The 19,115-nt window shown below is 47.1% G+C and overlaps 4 protein-coding genes across 5 annotated transcripts; 2 read left to right on the top strand and 2 right to left on the bottom strand.

The window, feature by feature from the left end:
* Nucleotides 1–4,889: 4,889 nt before the first annotated feature.
* Nucleotides 4,890–6,442, top strand: LOC6502132 (splicing factor 3B subunit 4). Its single transcript, XM_001966114.4, has 3 exons — nt 4,890–5,053; nt 5,561–5,815; nt 5,880–6,442. Exons 2-3 carry the CDS (start codon nt 5,635–5,637, stop codon nt 6,287–6,289), a joined length of 591 nt encoding a protein of 196 aa, XP_001966150.2. The 5' UTR covers nt 4,890–5,053; nt 5,561–5,634; the 3' UTR covers nt 6,290–6,442.
* Nucleotides 6,443–6,472: 30 nt separating this feature from the next.
* Nucleotides 6,473–8,682, bottom strand: LOC6502277 (C-factor). Its single transcript, XM_001966113.4, has 3 exons — nt 8,109–8,682; nt 7,199–7,250; nt 6,473–7,140 (listed from the first exon to the last, which is right to left on the bottom strand). The coding sequence occupies exons 1-3, from the start codon at nt 8,232–8,234 to the stop codon at nt 6,575–6,577; spliced, it is 744 nt and encodes a 247-aa protein (XP_001966149.1). The 5' UTR covers nt 8,235–8,682; the 3' UTR covers nt 6,473–6,574.
* Nucleotides 7,726–12,699, top strand: LOC6502133 (thioredoxin reductase 1, mitochondrial). Of its 2 annotated transcripts, none has more exons than XM_014904459.3 (3): nt 7,726–7,941; nt 10,807–11,379; nt 11,435–12,699. In XM_014904459.3, exons 1-3 carry the CDS (start codon nt 7,926–7,928, stop codon nt 12,319–12,321), a joined length of 1,476 nt encoding a protein of 491 aa, XP_014759945.1. In that variant the 5' UTR covers nt 7,726–7,925; the 3' UTR covers nt 12,322–12,699. The 2 variants fall into 2 exon arrangements, with proteins under 2 accessions (XP_014759945.1, XP_001966148.2); XM_001966112.4 differs by lacking the exon at nt 7,726–7,941 and adding an exon at nt 8,833–9,268.
* A 506-nt stretch (nt 12,700–13,205) lies between these two features.
* LOC6502276 (NADH-ubiquinone oxidoreductase 75 kDa subunit, mitochondrial) lies at nt 13,206–16,271 on the bottom strand. The gene is made up of 6 exons (XM_001966111.4): nt 16,143–16,271; nt 15,759–15,946; nt 15,360–15,691; nt 14,275–15,301; nt 13,725–14,213; nt 13,206–13,661 (listed from the first exon to the last, which is right to left on the bottom strand). The coding sequence occupies exons 2-6, from the start codon at nt 15,939–15,941 to the stop codon at nt 13,497–13,499; spliced, it is 2,196 nt and encodes a 731-aa protein (XP_001966147.1). The 5' UTR covers nt 15,942–15,946; nt 16,143–16,271; the 3' UTR covers nt 13,206–13,496.
* Nucleotides 16,272–19,115: the final 2,844 nt, after the last annotated feature.

The following is a 19,115-nucleotide window of genomic DNA, read 5'->3' as shown; positions in this document are numbered from 1 at the left end:
GGATGCCGGACCACGCCCCTAAGCCCCGCCCCACGCGCCCCTAGCCACGCCTGCGGCCCTTCCGCGGTGCGCGTCTGCTAACACAGTGACCTAGTGCCGAGGCCAGAAATGAGATGCCGATGCTCGCCGAAGGATACCGATGGCGAAAGCGAAAGCGCTGTGACGTCACTGCTGGCATTCATTCACAGGATATGAGGCAGTGCTCCCCTCCTACCCCCCGGCATCCCCCCCGGTGGGGTATAAGCGCAAAAAAGGTGCGCCAGCAACCGAGGACAAACAAAATGGAGATTTTCATTGAGAAGTCTCTGCGATGGCATGCCCGCCCGATAGCTGGAAGACCCGACCCCGATAGCGACCCCAGACACATCCTGCAAAGGACACTGTGTGCGACATCAGCGTGGCAGCTGCCACAGGCTCTGCTGCCGCTGCTGCTGCTGCTGCTGCTGCTGCTGCTCGTTGCTGCTGTTGCTGCCTCGGCCAGCGTCAGGATGCTTCAAATTGAGCCTGGTTATGGTTTACATTCGCAGCGAAGACATCTGGGAAAATCAGTCGGAATCTCGTCTCCAAACCAAACAGTCGTGAGCGGCTCCAAAACCAGAACCTAAGAAGACCCAACTAACTAACTAACATATAACTAAACTACAAAAATCAAAAGCCAAGTCTTGGCGCCAAAATCTATTTTTTTCACATTTTTTTTCTTGCCAAAAGTGTTGTGCAAAAAAGTGATTTTATAGTTCAAGATAAATTATAAACAGAGTAAGTTTGTGTTTTAGAAAATGTGTTTATTTTTTTTGGAAAATATTCTGTTTTACGTGCGAGTTCCACTAAGCAAGTTTTGAGAATTTTTTAAAAACAAAAACTTGACACGTTGAGCTCGTCCGTGGGGCAGATAATGTCAGCAGTATATATTTTTTACTTCATATTTGTGTGAAATATTATTAATAATAATTAAATAAAAATAAATTATATAAATAAATGAAATTTTATACATCAACTTAAAAGGTAATATTTAAAAGTTAAGCTAGAAAACTAAGTGATCTTAAGAGGTATTTTGGGAAATAGAATAAGAATGTTGTTTTATTTATTGTAGAAAATTATTTTATTTAAATATTAACTGTTTACATATATATTCTAAACTTAAGCTATATTTTTATGAAACTGTAGAGTTTTAGATTGTGGCTTCTGAATAGTTTATATTTAATTTATTAGAGAATAATATAAATAATAATGAGAATACTTCATTTTAATATAACAAAATCATATTGAAAAAGAAGTTAAAATTCGTCTTAAATTTGTTAAAACCGTTTACAGTTGAATCCTATTAGCCTATATCCTGTAATTTAAATTGTATTTAGTAAATAAAATAAAATGATAACTATTTCTATGAATATAAATCCCAGAACTTCCCCAAGTTAAAGTCCTACGTCTAATATCCTTAAAGAAGCACAAAGAACCCCGAAAAAAAAGAAAATGCTGCCTAGTTTCAGGGGCAGCCCAAACATTGTTGACTCTCTGGTTGTTTTTGGTTGCCCTGTTCCTGCAGGAGGACGGCAGGGAGTAGTGGTGGGTAGCCTGGGCGGCTGCTGGGCGGGCCAGCAACATGTGACGAGCCTGCAGAGGCCGTTTACCCGCCATTGCTGACGTCATAGTCGCAGATGCTGCGGGTGGCGAGCGCGGAACGACGATTTCAGACCCAGTAACCCAGTGCCGAGGGGCCAAGTCGCCTCCAAATGGAGCCGAACAGAGGGCCGAAGTCATGCAGACCGAAGTCCCCATCAAGATGAGAAGGAGCAGCCAGTGGCGGTGGAAGGAGGAGGAGCAGCAGCTACAGGGGTTCGGGAAAAATGGAAGACAAGGGCGGGGGCATAAACAAAAGAAGCACTGTTACAGAAAGTATTTAGTCTTTAAATCTATAAATCCTTTTTGTTAAAAAGAAAAATTAGTTTTAGATTTGGAAAATCATCTTTTTATATATTTTATAATAATTTCTTTAAGGTTTGAATGACATATTATTTTAATTATTATTATTTTTCTTACATTTATTTTAAGAACGGTTTGATTTGTATTTTAATTATAATTTATTTTTACATCGCTTAAAATAACAAAAACAAGGTAAGTTTTAGTATAAATATTACATTTTAAGACTCTCTACCAATAAATAACTATTATTAAAATATTAGTATTATATTTCATAAAAGAAAGTTAAATGGTTTAAAATACAACCATTTCTTTAAGTGTAGCTAGAAGAAGAAAAGGAGCAAGGGCGTTGCGTCTGCGGAGTGTCCTAGATTTTAGGGGGAATTTATATTTAGAAGGAAAACACCGCCCCACCCACCCCTCCTCGCGTCCCATTTGCATTTCCCGTTAGTACAAATTTTTATATCTATTTTTTTTTTTTGTTTTTTTTTGTTTTTGCAAATTCCTTTTCGCCATCCGCCCTCCTCTCAATTCCCTCGATTATCTAGTGACGTAGTGGCGAAGGTCGCTGCTCTTTGGCCCTCGCTGGCTCCTGCCTCTGTCTTGGTGGCACTGCAAAGGACACGTGTGACGCGCACACATGATCCTGCCTAACTAGCATGTGTGTGAGTGTGTGTGTGTGTGCACATTTAATTACAACGTTATTTCATGAATATTGATTGAAATCAACTTTGACAGTCAACAGCAATAGCAACAAAATGGCAACAAAATGGCAAGAAAATGGCAAGAAAATGGCACACTTGCCAAGTTTCTCCTTCACTTTTCTTTAAGGACATAAGTGCGCTCCTGCGCCTGCCATTATCCTTAAAATTGCTTCAAATGGCTTAACGGAAGGACTCGAATTATTTTAATAAGTTTCGAATTTGTTGCATAATTTAATTAGTAGTTTGGATGTCAGAGTGTGTTTTTGGGAATAATTATTTAAAATGTATTTTGAGGTGAAAACTATTAAGTATTTATCATTATAAACCTTAAAACTTAATCTTTAAACACAAAATTCCAAAATAAAACAGCTTAAAACCATCTAATCCCCTTAATCACTTTCCAATTAATAATTAATCAGATTTAAAAGGCAAGTTAAGTAGCTTTTAATGCCAACATCTTTATAAATATTTTATTAACCATTTTCTAAATATTTCTTTTAGCCATTTTGTATATTTTTTTTTTTTTTACTATACAATCCCAATGACAGTTTTCCGTCTCAGAAATTATGGTTTCCCGAGAAAGACGACGGCAATCGACTGATCGTTAGTGGCCTCCTTGCCGCAGACAATCTGTCACTTGATACTGCCGCCTAAGCTCCACCATTACCTTTACCGTTAGCTTGTTGAGATTCCCCACAAAAAGCAAATACATACACTATACTACATACAATACAATACTATATATGGTGGTACTATATGGGGCAGGGCACAGCACTTTAGTACTTTTGTACGGGCGCTGACCAACGAAGCATTCCAAACCTAGATGCCATATAAGTGCCCATAGAAAAATGTTATTTAATTTTTTAACGCCCTCGGTGGGGGTTACGATGGGTGGGGATGGAGGGTAGAGGGTGGAGGGTGGAGGGTGTAGGTGGAGGTGGTCAAAATGGGGGATGAAAACCCATCAGTGATTCCACAGTTACACAGTTGCAATTGCATATTTACGGCTCCGGATCCGTACGGATCATATTTCCTCTATTGGAAAAGAAAGGGGCTTCGGCTATAGCTTCAGAGGTTCAAACACCCCATGGTAAAAAAAAAGGGAATTGTAAGACATAAAATACAAAAAAACACCAACACACACATGGAAAATGCAAATAAAATAAAGCCTGCCTCAATGTCTGGCGTGGCGAGTTGGCTTTTGGAAATGTGCCGTTACCGTTAGCCGTTTCATTGTCTTCTTCTTTTTTTTGGGGTTTTCCTCCGGTCCGGTTGTAGGTTTCCACGCCGACCTGAAAGTAGGCAGCGCATTTTTTCCCCCCTCGTCAAACGCACACACTATAATGCCCCCTAATAATATTACACACACGACACGCACACACATGTAGGACTTCGAAGAAAAAAAAGACTTGGAACAGGTTCGCATCCCTCGCTGCCGCTGCCGCTGCCGCAGTCGACGGCGACGCTGACGCTGGCGCTTCTGCCACCACCTGTATTTCCACCTGGGCATCGTGCCACTATAAAAGGTGAACGGCGGCCAGAACAATGTCTCAGTTAAATACCGTTAATTAAGCGACAACAATCATCAGTGGCAGGACTCCTCCAAGGAGCTCATCATGCCTTCAAAAAAAAAAGCCAAAATATTCAAATAAAATATTTAACAAAAAATCATACAAAATTTACAAAAATAAGGAAGATTTTTTTTCAAGTGTCAATAACAGGATCATGGAGTTTTTTTTTGTCCAGTGATTATAATCAAGTGCGAAGGATAATAGAAAATATGAACAATTTTTTGGGCAATTTGAAAGACTGCCGATGGAGAAAAAATTTTCGATGGTTTCCAATTGAAAATCAATAACCAGACAGCCCGGCAGCCAAACTCGACCCATTTAATCCCTGTCATATAATATTCAAAAACGTGCTGTTAAGCCCACCCCCTCAGCCTGGAATTTCGACCATATGTTGGGGCATCATCATCATTTATTCAGCAGCCAGTTAGTGACCTCGCCAAACTAGCTACCGACCTCCCTGCCACCTGACACTCACTAGCCACTTGCTTCCTGCCACCCCACATCACATTACATGCATATATCCTTTCCTATATCCTGAGCAAGGATATCAGAAATAATCCCAGTGATTCAACGAGCGTTAACGGTGCTTATTGCAGCTGCTGGCCACTGCACAAGATTAGACTTAAGACTCTTGTGCGTGTGACAGCGGCTATTGTAAGAGGCCATAGAAGCAACCAATCAACTGACCACCAGATCGTCGAGTCTCCCACTCGTCCACTTGTCCACTTGTCCCACTCATCCAATCATCCCCTCAGCTACTCATTCGCGAAGCCCTGCAAGCGCGACTTAATGCAATTATTATTGTTTTACAAATAACTCTGTCCCTGCTGCTGTTGCTGGAAAAAGTCCAACTAATCCAAGGTATGAATAACGAATTAGCACTAATTGGTATCAATTGACTAAAAAGTTATAGAAATTATAGTTAAACTTTAAAACCATAAAACTAAAGTTCATGTGCACTTTTTGAAATTAAAACTTTAAAACTATAAAACTAAATGGCAGAAACCACAAAACTGATTCTTAAATTGATTTGATAATACATTTTTCTACAAATGCATAACCTAATATATGCAGGCTTTGACTTTTTTCAATGATGTACTGATTTAAAAAAAAATGTCCTTAAAACCCTGAAAATCAGTTCAATTAATAAAAAATCTACGGTTTAAAGCTGTTATTTTAAAAAATTCATGCTAATAAAACATAAAAGCACCATATTTTAAAAAATAAGGCCCAACGCTCTTCGAATTATCTTATTTGAACCATTTTTACCACAATTGTACAAAACAATTTTGAATTTAAATTCAAAAAGAAACGTATTTTCTATCTGTAAGCCCTGAATTTTATCGATAACAGGCCATGATTTCTAAGCCATTTCTCTCAGTTCGGGGATTGGTCACACTGCCGCACGTCGTCGAAAGGAAAGCAACTGTGAGAAATTTCCGATGAGCTACTGGACTCCAGGAGCAGGATTTGCTGGTGCAGCGGGACCACCGCCAGCAGCCGACACCATGTCTTCGACACCGCCGACAGGCCTGCCTACCGGCCAACAGCAGCCGGTCGATTCGCCGCTTCTACCGCCTCCGCCAACAGGGCAGAATATTGCCCCATCCGGAGCTTTTCCAGGTATGCTGTTTTTTTTCTGCCAAGTCACTTTTCTACAGGTTCATTTGCATCCACCGTTCCACAGGCTCTCTGACACCAGGCTGGAACGATCCGCCACCAATTAGCGGAGGAGCCATGGCCAGCGGAGGCGATGGCGGCCGTCGCCCACGCCTCGATCTACGGAAACGCGTGGCCTATCCGCTGAGCGGACAGCAGTTTCATCAACCACAACCGAATTTCCAAGCACCAGGTCTGGATCAGGGCTTGGCACGACCCGTGGCCATGGTGCCACCGCAACGGCAACTTCCAGTCCAAAATCACGGAAGCTTCGGGGAAGGCGCCGGTGCCGGGATAATCGATGCTAGTGGATTTAGCGGAATTGGAGGAGTAGGATCGCCAGCGGGGAATGCGAACCGACCGCCGCCATTGGCTTCTGAGCTGATTGGCAATCCGTCCAAGGTGCCAGTAGCTATAGTTCCGCCGCGAACAAAATAACACCAAGCCAAGATCAGAGCGTAGTTGATAGTGCGTAGGTTAGACACCCCAAATCAAATCATTGTGTTCTGGGCGGGAAAGAAAATCCATATTTTTCTATGTAAAACACTTAAGAATCACACCACAAAAAAAAATACAAACGAAACGAAAGAGGCTGCGTGACGCCTTATTATTTACCATAAATTTCGTTCTATTCAAGGCACTCTAGTGGTGCAGCACCAACTTTATTCAACAACGATTAACAAGAACATAAAATGCAAAAGGTGCTGGGGGTTTAGTCATAAATCACCAGGGCAGTGGGGAGCCATCGTAGTTGATGAAGGTGCCGTTCTGTGGCTCTCCCAGCTCGCAGAGCGTTTGCACAATCCGGCCGGTACTGGTGTCCACATCCAGTGGTGCATTACTTCCGCCCATGTCCGTGCGCACCCATCCAGGGTGCAGGCTGACGCACATGATGCGTTGGGGAAACAGATCGATGCTGAGGGACTTGGTGGCCGCATTTAGAGCCGACTTGGACGTGCGATACGCATACATTCCACCATCCGTATTCGCCTGGATGGATCCCAGGATAGAGGTCATGTTGACGATGGCGGCACGGTTCACTCCCATCGGCTGGGACTCGTTCACCTTGGCAGCCTTCTTCAGCAGCGGCAGACAGGCCTTGGCCAGCATGATGGGCACCACGGTGTTGGTTTGCAGAGTGTCCAGCAGATCCTGGGATCGGGTGGCGGTAATCCGCGTGGACTTGGGCGCCACGCCAGCGTTGTTAAAGAGTACATTCAGACCCTTATCCTTCGTCACGCAATCAATGTCAGAAACGAGCTTATCATAGGCATCAAAGTTCCTCAGATCTTGAGGGGGAATTAAAGATATTTAATAAACTATTTGCTTTAACTTGGCTATACTTACCAATCTCCAGGATATGGATATTGGAGTGCTTCTTGGCCAGTTCTTCCAGCTCCTGGGAATAATACAAATTCAAATTTAAATAAAACTGTTATTAGCCGGGAAACCAGCAGGACTATCGGAGGAACTTATCGATTTCCTGTCCCTTGTACCGTTTAGGATATAAATTAAAGGAGATTATTAAACAAAAAGAAGGAAGGCCAGTTTTGGAATAATCTGGAACATTTAAATTAAAATAATCAATTCTCCAAAACATCCATGTAGAGTTCATTTTGTCCTATCGGTTTTGAACCGGTAAGAATGATGGCCAAGACAAAGGGAGATAACCAAGCTAAGAGAATTTCTAAGAATTTAAGGGACTTCCAAATATTTCCAAGAAATTGAAATAATAGTTTCCAGGAGTTTCTAAAATTTGAATTAATGGCGAATCTGGCAATAAAATAGAGAAAGCCTGCAGCCCTGGTAATTGGCTCACATTTTCCACGCCTGGTCACACCAATCCCAAGCAAAGCTGCAAAAAAGCTACAAAAGCTAATGCACAAACGTTAGCGCCCTATTTCCCCATCTGCGTTTCGCCGTTTCGATAGCTGTCGCGCGGCATCAGTGATTACCATCACAGTTACTGTTTCTCTTCGAGTCGAGCTTGCCACCGTCTTGCTGCATTATTTACTACCTAGTACTGATCCTGTCGCTCAGCCTGCAACACCTCGATAAAATACCAACACAAATAATGGCGCCCGTACCAGGTGAGTGCCAGGGTTTCGAAAGAGCGGATTGTGATGGGTCCGAATGGGTCTTAATAGCACCGGATGGATTGGTTAGATTTGTTCGCGTAGTTTCTCGGGGCGTGAGTCATGGGCGAGTCTCTTGACCGCTTTAGGGGTCACTTGGATACAAAACCGACAACACTTACTTGGGCCTGCTCCCGGTTCCGGCAGGTCGTGAAGAGATGCTGCGGTGGCTGCGGCAGTCCAACAAGGGTCTTCACCAGACCCAAGCCCAGGCCACGATTACAGCCCGTTATTAGAATGGAGTTCATGTCGAATGGTAGTGCGTCGAGATCTCCACGAATCTAATCTTCGCCCCGGGTCTCCGGCACTCGAGATTAAGGCCAACTAATGAGGTGTATGTTAGGGGGTGCAATAAACGTACGCGGCGGCTGGCTGGCCTAAGGTGACTGTGGTTCCTCGCTGTACGGATTTCACCAGCGGGTTATTAGAAATTCGTCCGCTTATCTATTCTCGGCGTTTATTGGCGTAACAAAACGCAACAAAAACACTGGGGGGAGTACTAAAAAAAAGAAAAAAAAAAAACTAATTTGACGGACGGGCAGCCGGTTGCCAGTGTTGCCAGCCACCGGCGAGTTATCGATACCCAGGGTGGCGGCGTATTGCCAAACGTGCGGAACCTGGAAAATGTTTTGAATGCCTGCCCCCGAAAACAACCAAACTTTGCCTGTTCCGGCCTGGAATGCTTCGTGCCGGAAAATGCATGCAAATAAATAAGGAAAAATATTCAATCGCCCGATTTGCTTTGGATGCGCATTCGCATCGCGTCTGGCGCTGATTCGCCGATTCGCTGCTTCTGTTACGTAGTCGTTTATCGGCGATTCCCGCTGCCCACCACCTTCGCAGCATGCCAGCCATCCATTCCGGTAGAAATCAGCGGAGGGACTTGTTTTGTTCTCCCACCAAGTTCTGCAACTTTCGCCTAATTGGTTTTTGGTAATTGGTAATTGGTACTGGTGCGAGAGACGCCTTCGAATAATGTCGCTCCACCTGTGGAACTCGAGATTCTCAATAACTGTCGTGCGACAGTGCTCGACGATATTTACGTCGTCGTCTGGCATTCTAAAACTCCAACACACAGCCGCATCAAGCTCGAATTTCGGTGCCAGTTCACAAACACAAAGGAGAGAAATGAGCAATCAGCCTCGGGGATCGCGGGACAGCTCGGGCAGCGGTGGCCAGGGCGGGGCTGGTGGGGCGGCCAATGTGCCGGGCTTCCAGCATCCCCACTGCGACCGCCAGGCCATGTACGATCAGCCAGTTCGCAAGCAGAGGACCAAGGGAGGTAAGTTTGGGGATAGCTCCCCTCTAGGTCGTGTTTATCGATATCCATGGTGGCTGGGAGCCCCCCACCACCAGCCTGGTTGGCAACGCGATCGGCTGTCGGTTTACGGTTTCTGGTTTCAAGTACTGTTTTTGTTGCTATTTTTGTGTGTTTTCTGTTACCGCCATTATGCAATAAGTAATAACCACCGTTAGGGTCACTCCACCCTCCCATGCCCCCGGGCCTTGGGACTCTTATCGAGTTTCCTACTCTGCGGCACGTATCGTCGGCCTTTGGATTTGGGCTTTGCCGGCATTTGTTTTCGCATATTTGCAACGTCATCGACAATCGTCATCGGCCGATAGCTTTCACACAGTCCCCCTTACCCCTCCTACCATCCCTCCAATTGGGGGGGCTACAGTGAAGGGCAAACTATTAGTTCTGGAAGTTTCGCAGAAGACTTGACTCCAAGCCACTGGAGATAAAAACTGCTCTTGAAGTGGATTGGTCATCAAGGAGCCAGAGCTCCAACTGCAATGGTTTCCAATACCATTAAGTAATCAGAGTCTGCTGTTCCTCGTCTGAATCCCCTATCATATTCCCAATCTTATAAACAAAAACCCCCCGATTAATGATGACCTGGCTGTTCTGAGCTCTTCTGGCATGATTTATTGAAGATTTTCCCTTGACTTTCACCTGAGATAGTACTTCTTCCGCCTCACCTATCCATTGTATCTGTATTTCGTAAGAATCTCTTGACACCCCTGCAGAATGTTCGAGAGACTGACAACCCTTCTGGCACTTGTAATTTCGCCAGAACAACATGCAATCTCTCCCATAACACCTCCATTACCTTCTCATTTCCCACTTATCTCTGGCCCGGACGCTCGTCAAACATAAACACTTCTCTCCGATTATAATGGCATCATCATTGGTGTGTCGTCATCACGGAATTCTGCAACTAATTGCACCGTGACGATAATGAGAAATTGTTCATCAGCGAGTTCACCCCTAGGGACCAGTTTGGAGAGGGGGCGAAGCCAACACCAAAGGGGAGTCGCAGATCCCCAGCGATAGGCGGAATGCGTTCTGTTGTGCCAACTGCTGTCGGGGCGGTAACCATGGCGAAGGTGAAAATTATAAAGGAAGTCCAAAGCGAAGGCAAAGGCAAAATCAAACCACTTGACGTGGGCGGACACGGAGGCGTGGCCAGGAGGTCGTGTCACAGATGATTGCTCCAGTTAGATTGTGGCATGTGGCACGACTATCGCTGCCTGGCATCTCACAAGGATTGCAGATTTCAGGGATTACCAGCCTAGTGCAGTAGGGCTTCCGTTCAGTTCCCTTTCGCGACTCTTACCGACCGATGCATCTGTTCGAGTTTGTGCCCGCTTCCCAGGTGCCGGACGGTGAACCGCCGCACCGCAGGAGCATCTACCGCTCCGCCTACTTGGACATCCGACTCCGCCAGCAGTCACCCGACCCAGGCAGGATGGGGATACTCTTTTAGAAGTAGTTTTTCAACAAGACTGACTCAATAACTGCTTGTTTTCTTTCAGGTTCTTATGACTATGATCTGATTGTGATTGGCGGCGGCTCAGCTGGTCTGGCCTGCGCCAAGGAGGCGGTCCTCAACGGAGCTCGTGTCGCCTGTCTGGATTACGTGAAGCCCACACCCACTCTGGGCACCAAATGGGGCGTCGGCGGCACCTGCGTCAATGTCGGCTGCATCCCCAAGAAGCTGATGCACCAGGCCTCGCTCCTCGGCGAGGCTGTTCACGAGGCGGCCTCCTACGGCTGGAACGTGGACGACAAGATCAAGCCCGACTGGGGCAAGCTGGTGCAGTCCGTGCAGAATCACATCAAGTCTGTTAACTGGGTGACTCGCGTCGATTTGCGCGACAAGAAAGTGGAGTACATCAACGGACTGGGCTCCTTCGTCGACTCGCACACGCTGCTGGCCAAGCTGAAGAGCGGCGAGCGCACCATCACCGCCCAGACCTTTGTTATTGCCGTTGGAGGACGACCCCGCTACCCGGACATCCCTGGCGCCGTTGAGTACGGTATCACCAGCGATGATATCTTCAGTTTGGACCACGAACCCGGCAAGACCCTTGTCGTCGGTGCTGGATGTAAGTCAGAAACATCACATTTTATTGAAATATTTCTAACTCTAATCCTTTGCAGACATCGGCCTGGAATGCGCTGGTTTCCTGAAGGGTCTCGGCTACGAGCCCACCGTCATGGTCCGCTCGATTGTGCTGCGCGGCTTCGACCAGCAGATGGCCGAACTGGTGGCCTCTTCAATGGAGGAGCGCGGCATTCCATTCCTACGCAAAACTGTGCCTTTGTCGGTGGAGAAGCAGGAGGACGGCAAGCTGCTGGTCAAGTTCAAGAATGTGGAGACCGGCGAGGAGGCCGAGGACACCTTCGACACCGTTCTGTGGGCCATCGGTCGCAAGGGTCTGGTCGATGATCTGAACCTGCCCAATGCCGGCGTCAACACACAGAAGGACAAGATCCCCGTCGACTCCCAGGAGGCCACCAACGTGGCTAACATCTATGCCGTGGGCGACATCATCTACGGCAAGCCGGAGCTTACGCCCGTGGCCATTCTGGCCGGTCGTCTGCTGGCCCGTCGCCTGTACGGTGGAGCTACCCAGCGCATGGACTACGCTGATGTGGCCACCACCGTGTTCACGCCCCTGGAATACGCTTGCGTGGGCCTCTCCGAGGAGGATGCTGTTAAGCAGTACGGCGCCGATGAGGTGGAGGTCTTCCACGGCTACTACAAGCCCACGGAGTTCTTCATCCCCCAGAAGAGCGTGCGTTATTGCTACCTGAAGGCTGTGGCCGAGCGACATGGCGACCAGCGCGTCTACGGCCTGCACTACATCGGACCAGTGGCTGGCGAGGTGATCCAGGGATTCGCCGCCGCCTTGAAGTCCGGCCTGACCATCAACACGCTGATCAACACTGTGGGCATTCACCCGACTACCGCCGAGGAGTTCACCCGGCTGAACATCACCAAGCGCTCGGGTCTGGACCCCACGCCCGCCACCTGCTGCAGCTAAGCGGTAGGAGGGATCTGTAGCTCAGCCAGCCGCCTGGGACGCCGCCGCTCTATTTGCTCCGCCGCCGCCTCTCGATGAATGGTTGTTGAGAAGAGAAGAGCGTTCAACAGTTCCGTTTTAGTTTCCGCAATTAACCCAACACCCACACCCCCCCCCCAAAACAATAGTTATGCCGGATGGGAGGCGCTGGGAGGCAACGGACATGACCAGAGATCACTTCGTGGACTCCATCCGGCGAGGATCTCCCACCCATCCCTCGACTGCTGCGCCGCCGATATGAACACCCAAATTTTTAAATTGAATTTGTTTAACCCAATGAAATTAAGCATGAAATCCCCTAAATGTATGGTAGGAAAATATAATTTTTCGCCAACAAAAGTTGTTTTAAATTTCGATAAGTTTCAAAGTTTTCATGGTATTTTGTCCGATAGCACTTTCCGATTGATTTTAAAATCTACTGTGACCTGTTAAAATACTAATTGCCCGCAATATTTGAATATTTGGCGCTGTTGGTATTATTTAAGCTTAAATTCAATGCCAGGTCACACTACGATTTCTGAAAACCTTTTTTCGGCAACCTTCTCCCTTAAATTTCTGGGCTCCCAGTCTTTCAGAAGCCGAGTAGGTGGATTTTGGGCATTTTTCGGGCCCCAAGAATGTCTCAGCTTGAACGAAATACAACGAACAGCTTCCGCCTGCTGCTGGATTATGTTCTCCTGGCAAAAAGAGTTCATTTAAAGCGTGTTTTAATAACTTCTCAGGAATTATTTTATATTTTTTAAATTAAATTTAAAAATCCACTATGGGGCAAGCGCATGCTCCGAAAATTGTGGACAGTGCATCCTCATGAAATCGAGCGAGAAAGAAATACTGGATAATGCCTCTATATTTTACTATTACATTTTTATTTTGTTTTCCTATTTTTCGTAGCGAATAACTTCTTTTGTTTCGAACAACTCCAAAGCCATTTTCATTTTACGTTTAACTGGGCGCCAGAAGATGGTGCAGACGCTGGTCCTGCGCCCGCGCCCGCTCCTGGTCCTCGTCCAGCTCCTGCAACCGCTCATCCTGCTCAAGTGCCGCCAGCTGTCTGTCTGTTGTCCGTTCGCGAGTAAGTGGAGGGGGGCATAGATCGAAGAGCAGAGTTTAAAAAAAAACATTAATTAGTTAGTAGTTTAAAAGGCCGCGCACAGCTTGGCCTCGGTCTCCCTCTGCTGTTTGTTGACCGCCGATATGCACTTGGCCATGGTGGGCGAGGCGCGTGAAATGGCGTCGGTCATGAAGTAGTCCTTCAGCTCCTTTAGCTTCACATCGATGGGGCCGCCGCCGATGGACTTGCTCTGCAATAGGAATGAAAAAAATTGTTCAAATCGCCATCAGAGGATATCCAGTGGAGTACTTACGGGAGCGCTGGCACCGCCGGCATCGCTGGCCTTCTCCAACTGTCCCAAGCGACGAAGGTGCGGCGCCACATCCTCAAGCCGTGTACGCAGCTCATCCAGATTGTCGTAGCCCAGGGGCGTACCCACAACCTCGGACAGGGCGCGCAGGATCTTCCAGTCCTCACGGGCCATTCCTGGTGGAGAGACACCAGCCAGTGTCTGTTGTGGCCTGCCCTCAGTGTTGACATAGATGGCCTGTTTCTCCGTGTAGGCGGCTCCGGGCAGAACGGCGTCGGCGATGGAAGCTCCGTTGTCACCGTGCGATCCAATGTACACCACAAAGCAGTCCTTGGGAAGCTGATCACGAGTCACCTTGCCGGCGTCAGCGTTAAGCAGGAAGAGCACCTTGGGCTGCGACTTCAGGGCGGCCTTAACGCCAGCCTTGTAGCCCACATCGAGGGCGCCAACCTGGGCGGCGTTGGTCTGCAGCACGTTGAATGCGTTCCAGTCCTGCAAGGAGCGGTAAAGGTATTACCATCAAGGATAATCATTTCGTTTAAGGAGAACTTACGCCCTTCTTTAGTTTCTTGCAGTACTCGGCGACGGTAGCATGGATGGCGGCACCATCGGGACGCTCCAGCAGCTCAGCACCAATGATGATGGCCGGTTTCTTGGCACCTTCCAGGACCTTGGAGAAGGCGTGCGAGCCAGAGCAGACATCCTTGACCAAAGCGGCATCGGCGCCAAGGTTCTGATGCTCATACGACAGGTCGATGTTGGGTCCGATCGAGGCAATCTGGAGCTCGTTGTGGACATAAGCCTTGCGCAGACGGGTGTTGACTAGAGGAGCCTCATAGCGGGGATTGGTACCGACCAGAAGCACGGCATCGGCCTCCTCCAGACCGGCAATGGTGCTGTTCAGCAGGTAATTGGCACGCGAATCGGTGCCGCCTTCGATGAAGCCCTGCTCGGTGGCCACGGCCTCGCTGCCCAGCTTGTTGATCAGATCCTTGAGCGCCACTTGAGCCTCCACATCGGCCAGCTGACCAGAGATGCCAGCCACTTGTCCGCCGGCCTTCTTCACAGCCTTGGCCACGGCAATCAGGGCACCTTCCCACTCCACAGCCTGGAGTTCGCCATTCGGCATTCGCACCATCGGAGCTACCAGGCGCTGGCGTTTCAGACCATCGCAAGCGAAGCGCGACTTGTCGGCCAACCACTCCTCGTTGACATCCTCGTTCTCGCGGGGCAGAATGCGCAGAACTTCGTTGGTGCGGGTGCTGACCACGATATTGCTGCCGACGGCGTCGAGGACGTCGATACTGCTCACCTTGCGGATCTCCCAGGGACGGGCCACGAAGCTGTATGGTTTGTTGGTGAGAGCTCCCACGGGGCATAGATCGATCACGTTGCCGGAAAGCTCGGTGAGGAAGAGCTTCTCCACGTAGGTTCCGATTTGCATGTCGTTGCCACGGCCAGTGGTGCCCAGATCATCCACACCGGCAATCTCGGAGGCGAAACGCACGCAACGTGTGCAGTGGATGCAACGTGTCATGATGGTCTTCACCAGGGGTCCAATGTCCTTGTCCTCCACGGCGCTGCACCAGATTAGATAGTTAGGTGTTTATGGAGAGAGGAGTTTAGGGATGGCCTTACCGCTTGCCAGTGTAGTTAATGTCCGTGAAGCGGGATCGATCGGAACCGAAAGCCATGGCCTGGTCCTGCAGGTCGCACTCGCCGCCCTGATCACAAATGGGACAGTCGAGCGGATGGTTCATCAGCAGGAACTCCATGACGCCCTCGCGTGCCTTGCGGGTAAGATCGGAGTTGGTCTTGATGCGCCACCCCTTCATCACTGGCATGGCGCACGCGGCCACCGGCTTGGGACTCTTCTCCACCTCCACCAGGCACATGCGACAGTTGCCGGCCACCGCCAACCGCTCGTGGTAGCAGAATCTGGGAATCTCCACGCCGATCTGGGCAGCAGCCTGTGGAGCGAAGAAATGCGATTTTAATAATATAATTGCATGATTCGCATGGACAGTAAGTTCTTACCTGGAGCACGGTGGTGCCGGGGGCCACCTGCACGGGAATGTCGTCCACAAAGACCTCGATCTTCTCGGGCGCCTTCGCCGGCGTCTGGGCCAGTATGGCGCTGGTGCGCACCGCCCGGCTGGCCATCTGGTGTGTGGGCGAGCCCAGAGCGCCCAGCGCCTTGACTATCGGTGCCCTTATCATATTTTCTGCAACGAAAAACCACAACATTCAGGTGCAATCCTCGGTCCCAACAATTACATAAGTAAGCTGCTGGCTGCCAGCATTTTCTGATTATCGAATTGCCCAGGCGAACTACCGTGCCACTTGGCTTCTCCTCGAATCCGGCCATGTCTCAGACAACCTCTGGTTAATAACAAATATGTATTAGCGGGGAATACCTACCGAAATGCTGGAAAATATTCCTGTGAGCTCTTAATGCGGAGACAACTTTTTTTTATCGCTTTGCTTTGACAGTCACACTGTGGCGGAGCGCCGCGTTGCCAACTAACCGTTTGACAGCTGACTGTGGGTGGTCAGAAGTCCAGGTATAGGGTCTGGACGAGGATGCAGGATACAATTCTCGAGTAAAAACTCTACAAGAACTAATTTATTACTCTAAGTGCTCGTCCTTATTCACACGAGGGGTTTTATTAATTTAAAATATTGTTTTAGGTAGTTGGCAACGCCAAACAACAGCTGATACTTTTTACATACATGCATTTTTATTGCCATGTAAAATGTAAAAGTAAATTTTCTTTTTTGAAAACGAGTTTAAAATTTAAATTGCAGATCGACAAGGATTAGTTCCCTGATTCATAAATGGTACGCCGTTTTTGAATCGGATTCGAAATAGTGAAGATATTCGTCAAAAACTGCGAGAAAAGCGCTGATCGCACTTTTCCAAGGGCATATGCCGCATGGCATAGGACGTACAGCATAGGCCGTGCAGCATAGATCGTATAGCATAGATCGTATAGCATTGATCGTATAGCATTGATCGTATGGCATAGATCGTACAGCATAGATCGTACAGCATATACCGCACAGCATTTACCGCACAGCATTTACCGTACAGCATTTACCGCACAGTACATAGATGGTATAGCATAGATCGTATAGCATAGATCGTATAGCATAGATGGTATAGCATAGATCGTATAGCATAGATCGTACAGCATATACCGCACAGCATTTACCGCACAGCATTTACCGTACAGCATTTACCGCACAGTACATAGATCGTATAGCATAGATCGTATAGCATAGATCGTACAGCATTTACCGTACAGCATTTACCGCACAGTACATAGATGGTATAGCATAGATCGTATAGCATAGATCGTATAGCATAGATGGTATAGCATAGATCGTATAGCATAGATCGTACAGCATTTACCGTACAGCATTTACCGCACAGCATTTACCGCACAGCATTTACCGCACAGCATTTACCGTACAGTACATAGATGGTATAGCATAGATCGTATAGCATAGATCGTACAGCATTTACCGCACAGCATTTACCGCACAGCATTTACCGCACAGCATTTACCGTACAGTATATAGATCGTATAGCATAGATGGTATAGCATAGATCGTATAGCATAGATCGTATAGCATTGATCGTACAGCATTTACCGTACAGCATTTACCGCACAGCATTTACCGTACAGTATATAGATCGTATAGCATAGATCGTACAGCATATACCGCACAGCATTTACCGTACAGCATTTACCGCACAGTACATAGATGGTATAGCATAGATCGTATAGCATAGATCGTATAGCAAATACCGTACAGCATTTACCGTACAGCATTTACCGTACAGCATTTACCGCACAGCATTTACCGCACAGTACATAGATGGTATAGCATAGATCGTATAGCATAGATCGTATAGCAAATACCGTACAGCATTTACCATACAGCATTTACCGTACAGCATTTACCGCACAGCATTTACCGCACAGCATTTACCGCACAGCATTTACCGCACAGTACATAGATGGTATAGCATAGATCGTAAAGCATAGATCGTACAGCATTTACCGTACAGCATTTACCGCACAGCATTTACCGTACAGCATTTACCGCACAGTATATAGATCGTATAGCATAGATCGTACAGCATATACCGCACAGCATTTACCGTACAGCATTTACCGCACAGCATTTACCGTACAGCATTTACCGCACAGTACATAGATGGTATAGCATAGATCGTATAGCATAGATCGTACAGCATTTACCGTACAGCATTTACCGCACAGCATTTACCGCACAGCATTTACCGCACAGCATTTACCGTACAGTACATAGATGGTATAGCATAGATCGTATAGCATAGATCGTATAGCAAATACCGTACAGCATTTACCGTACAGCATTTACCGCACAGCATTTACCGCACAGTACATAGATGGTATAGCATAGATCGTATAGCATAGATCGTATAGCATAGATCGTACAGCATTTACCGCACAGCATTTACCGCACAGCATTTACCGCACAGCATTTACCGCACAGTACATAGATGGTATAGCATAGATCGTATAGCATAGATCGTACAGCATTTACCGCACAGCATTTACCGCACAGCATTTACCGCACAGCATTTACCGCACAGTACATAGATGGTATAGCATAGATCGTATAGCATAGATCGTATAGCAAATACCGTACAGCATTTACCATACAGCATTTACCGTACAGCATTTACCGCACAGTATATAGATCGTATAGCATAGATCGTACAGCATATACCGCACAGCATTTACCGTACAGCATTTACCGTACAGCATTTACCGCACAGCATTTACCGTACAGCATTTACCGCACAGTACATAGATGGTATAGCATAGATCGTATAGCATAGATCGTATAGCATAGATCGTACAGCATTTACCGTACAGCATTTACCGCACAGCATTTACCGCACAGCATTTACCGTACAGCATTTACCGCACAGTACATAGATGGTATAGCATAGATCGTATAGCATAGATCGTATAGCATAGATCGTACAGCATTTACCGTACAGCATTTACCGCACAGCATTTACCGCACAGCATTTACCGTACAGTACATAGATGGTATAGCATAGATCGTATAGCATAGATCGTATAGCATAGATGGTATAGCATAGATCGTACAGCATTTACCGTACAGCATTTACCGCACAGCATTTACCGTACAGCATTTACCGCACAGCATTTACCGCACAGCATTTACCGTACAGCATTTACCGCACAGTACATAGATGGTATAGCATAGATCGTATAGCATAGATCGTACAGCATTTACCGCACAGCATTTACCGCACAGCATTTACCGCACAGCATTTACCGTACAGTATATAGATCGTATAGCATA

Source organism: Drosophila ananassae, chromosome XL (assembly GCF_017639315.1).
Source record: "Drosophila ananassae strain 14024-0371.13 chromosome XL, ASM1763931v2, whole genome shotgun sequence".
Lineage (NCBI taxonomy): Eukaryota > Metazoa > Arthropoda > Insecta > Diptera > Drosophilidae > Drosophila > Drosophila ananassae.
The sequence above is the reverse complement of the archived record's forward strand: the minus strand, read 5'-3'. Positions and strand labels throughout refer to the sequence as shown.

Bases quoted from the DNA above. Each gene is read 5' to 3' on its own strand.
- LOC6502132 (XM_001966114.4), top strand. From the start codon at position 5,635: ATGAGCTACTGGACTCCAGGAGCAGGATTTGCTGGTGCAGCGGGACCA. The intron at 5,816-5,879 runs GTATGCTGTTTT...ACCGTTCCACAG, and splicing joins CCCATCCGGAGCTTTTCCAG to GCTCTCTGACACCAGGCTGG.
- LOC6502277 (XM_001966113.4), bottom strand. From the start codon at position 8,234: ATGAACTCCATTCTAATAACGGGCTGTAATCGTGGCCTGGGCTTGGGT. The intron at 7,251-8,108 runs GTAAGTGTTGTC...TATTATTCCCAG, and splicing joins GGAACCGGGAGCAGGCCCAA to GAGCTGGAAGAACTGGCCAA. The intron at 7,141-7,198 runs GTAAGTATAGCC...TTCCCCCTCAAG, and splicing joins TATCCATATCCTGGAGATTG to ATCTGAGGAACTTTGATGCC.
- LOC6502133 (XM_001966112.4), top strand. From the start codon at position 8,962: ATGTCGCTCCACCTGTGGAACTCGAGATTCTCAATAACTGTCGTGCGA. The intron at 9,269-10,806 runs GTAAGTTTGGGG...GTTTTCTTTCAG, and splicing joins CAAGCAGAGGACCAAGGGAG to GTTCTTATGACTATGATCTG. The intron at 11,380-11,434 runs GTAAGTCAGAAA...AATCCTTTGCAG, and splicing joins CCTTGTCGTCGGTGCTGGAT to ACATCGGCCTGGAATGCGCT.
- LOC6502276 (XM_001966111.4), bottom strand. From the start codon at position 15,941: ATGATAAGGGCACCGATAGTCAAGGCGCTGGGCGCTCTGGGCTCGCCC. The intron at 15,302-15,359 runs GTAAGGCCATCC...AATCTGGTGCAG, and splicing joins ATTAACTACACTGGCAAGCG to CGCCGTGGAGGACAAGGACA. The intron at 13,662-13,724 runs GTAAGTACTCCA...TTCCTATTGCAG, and splicing joins CCGGCGGTGCCAGCGCTCCC to AGCAAGTCCATCGGCGGCGG.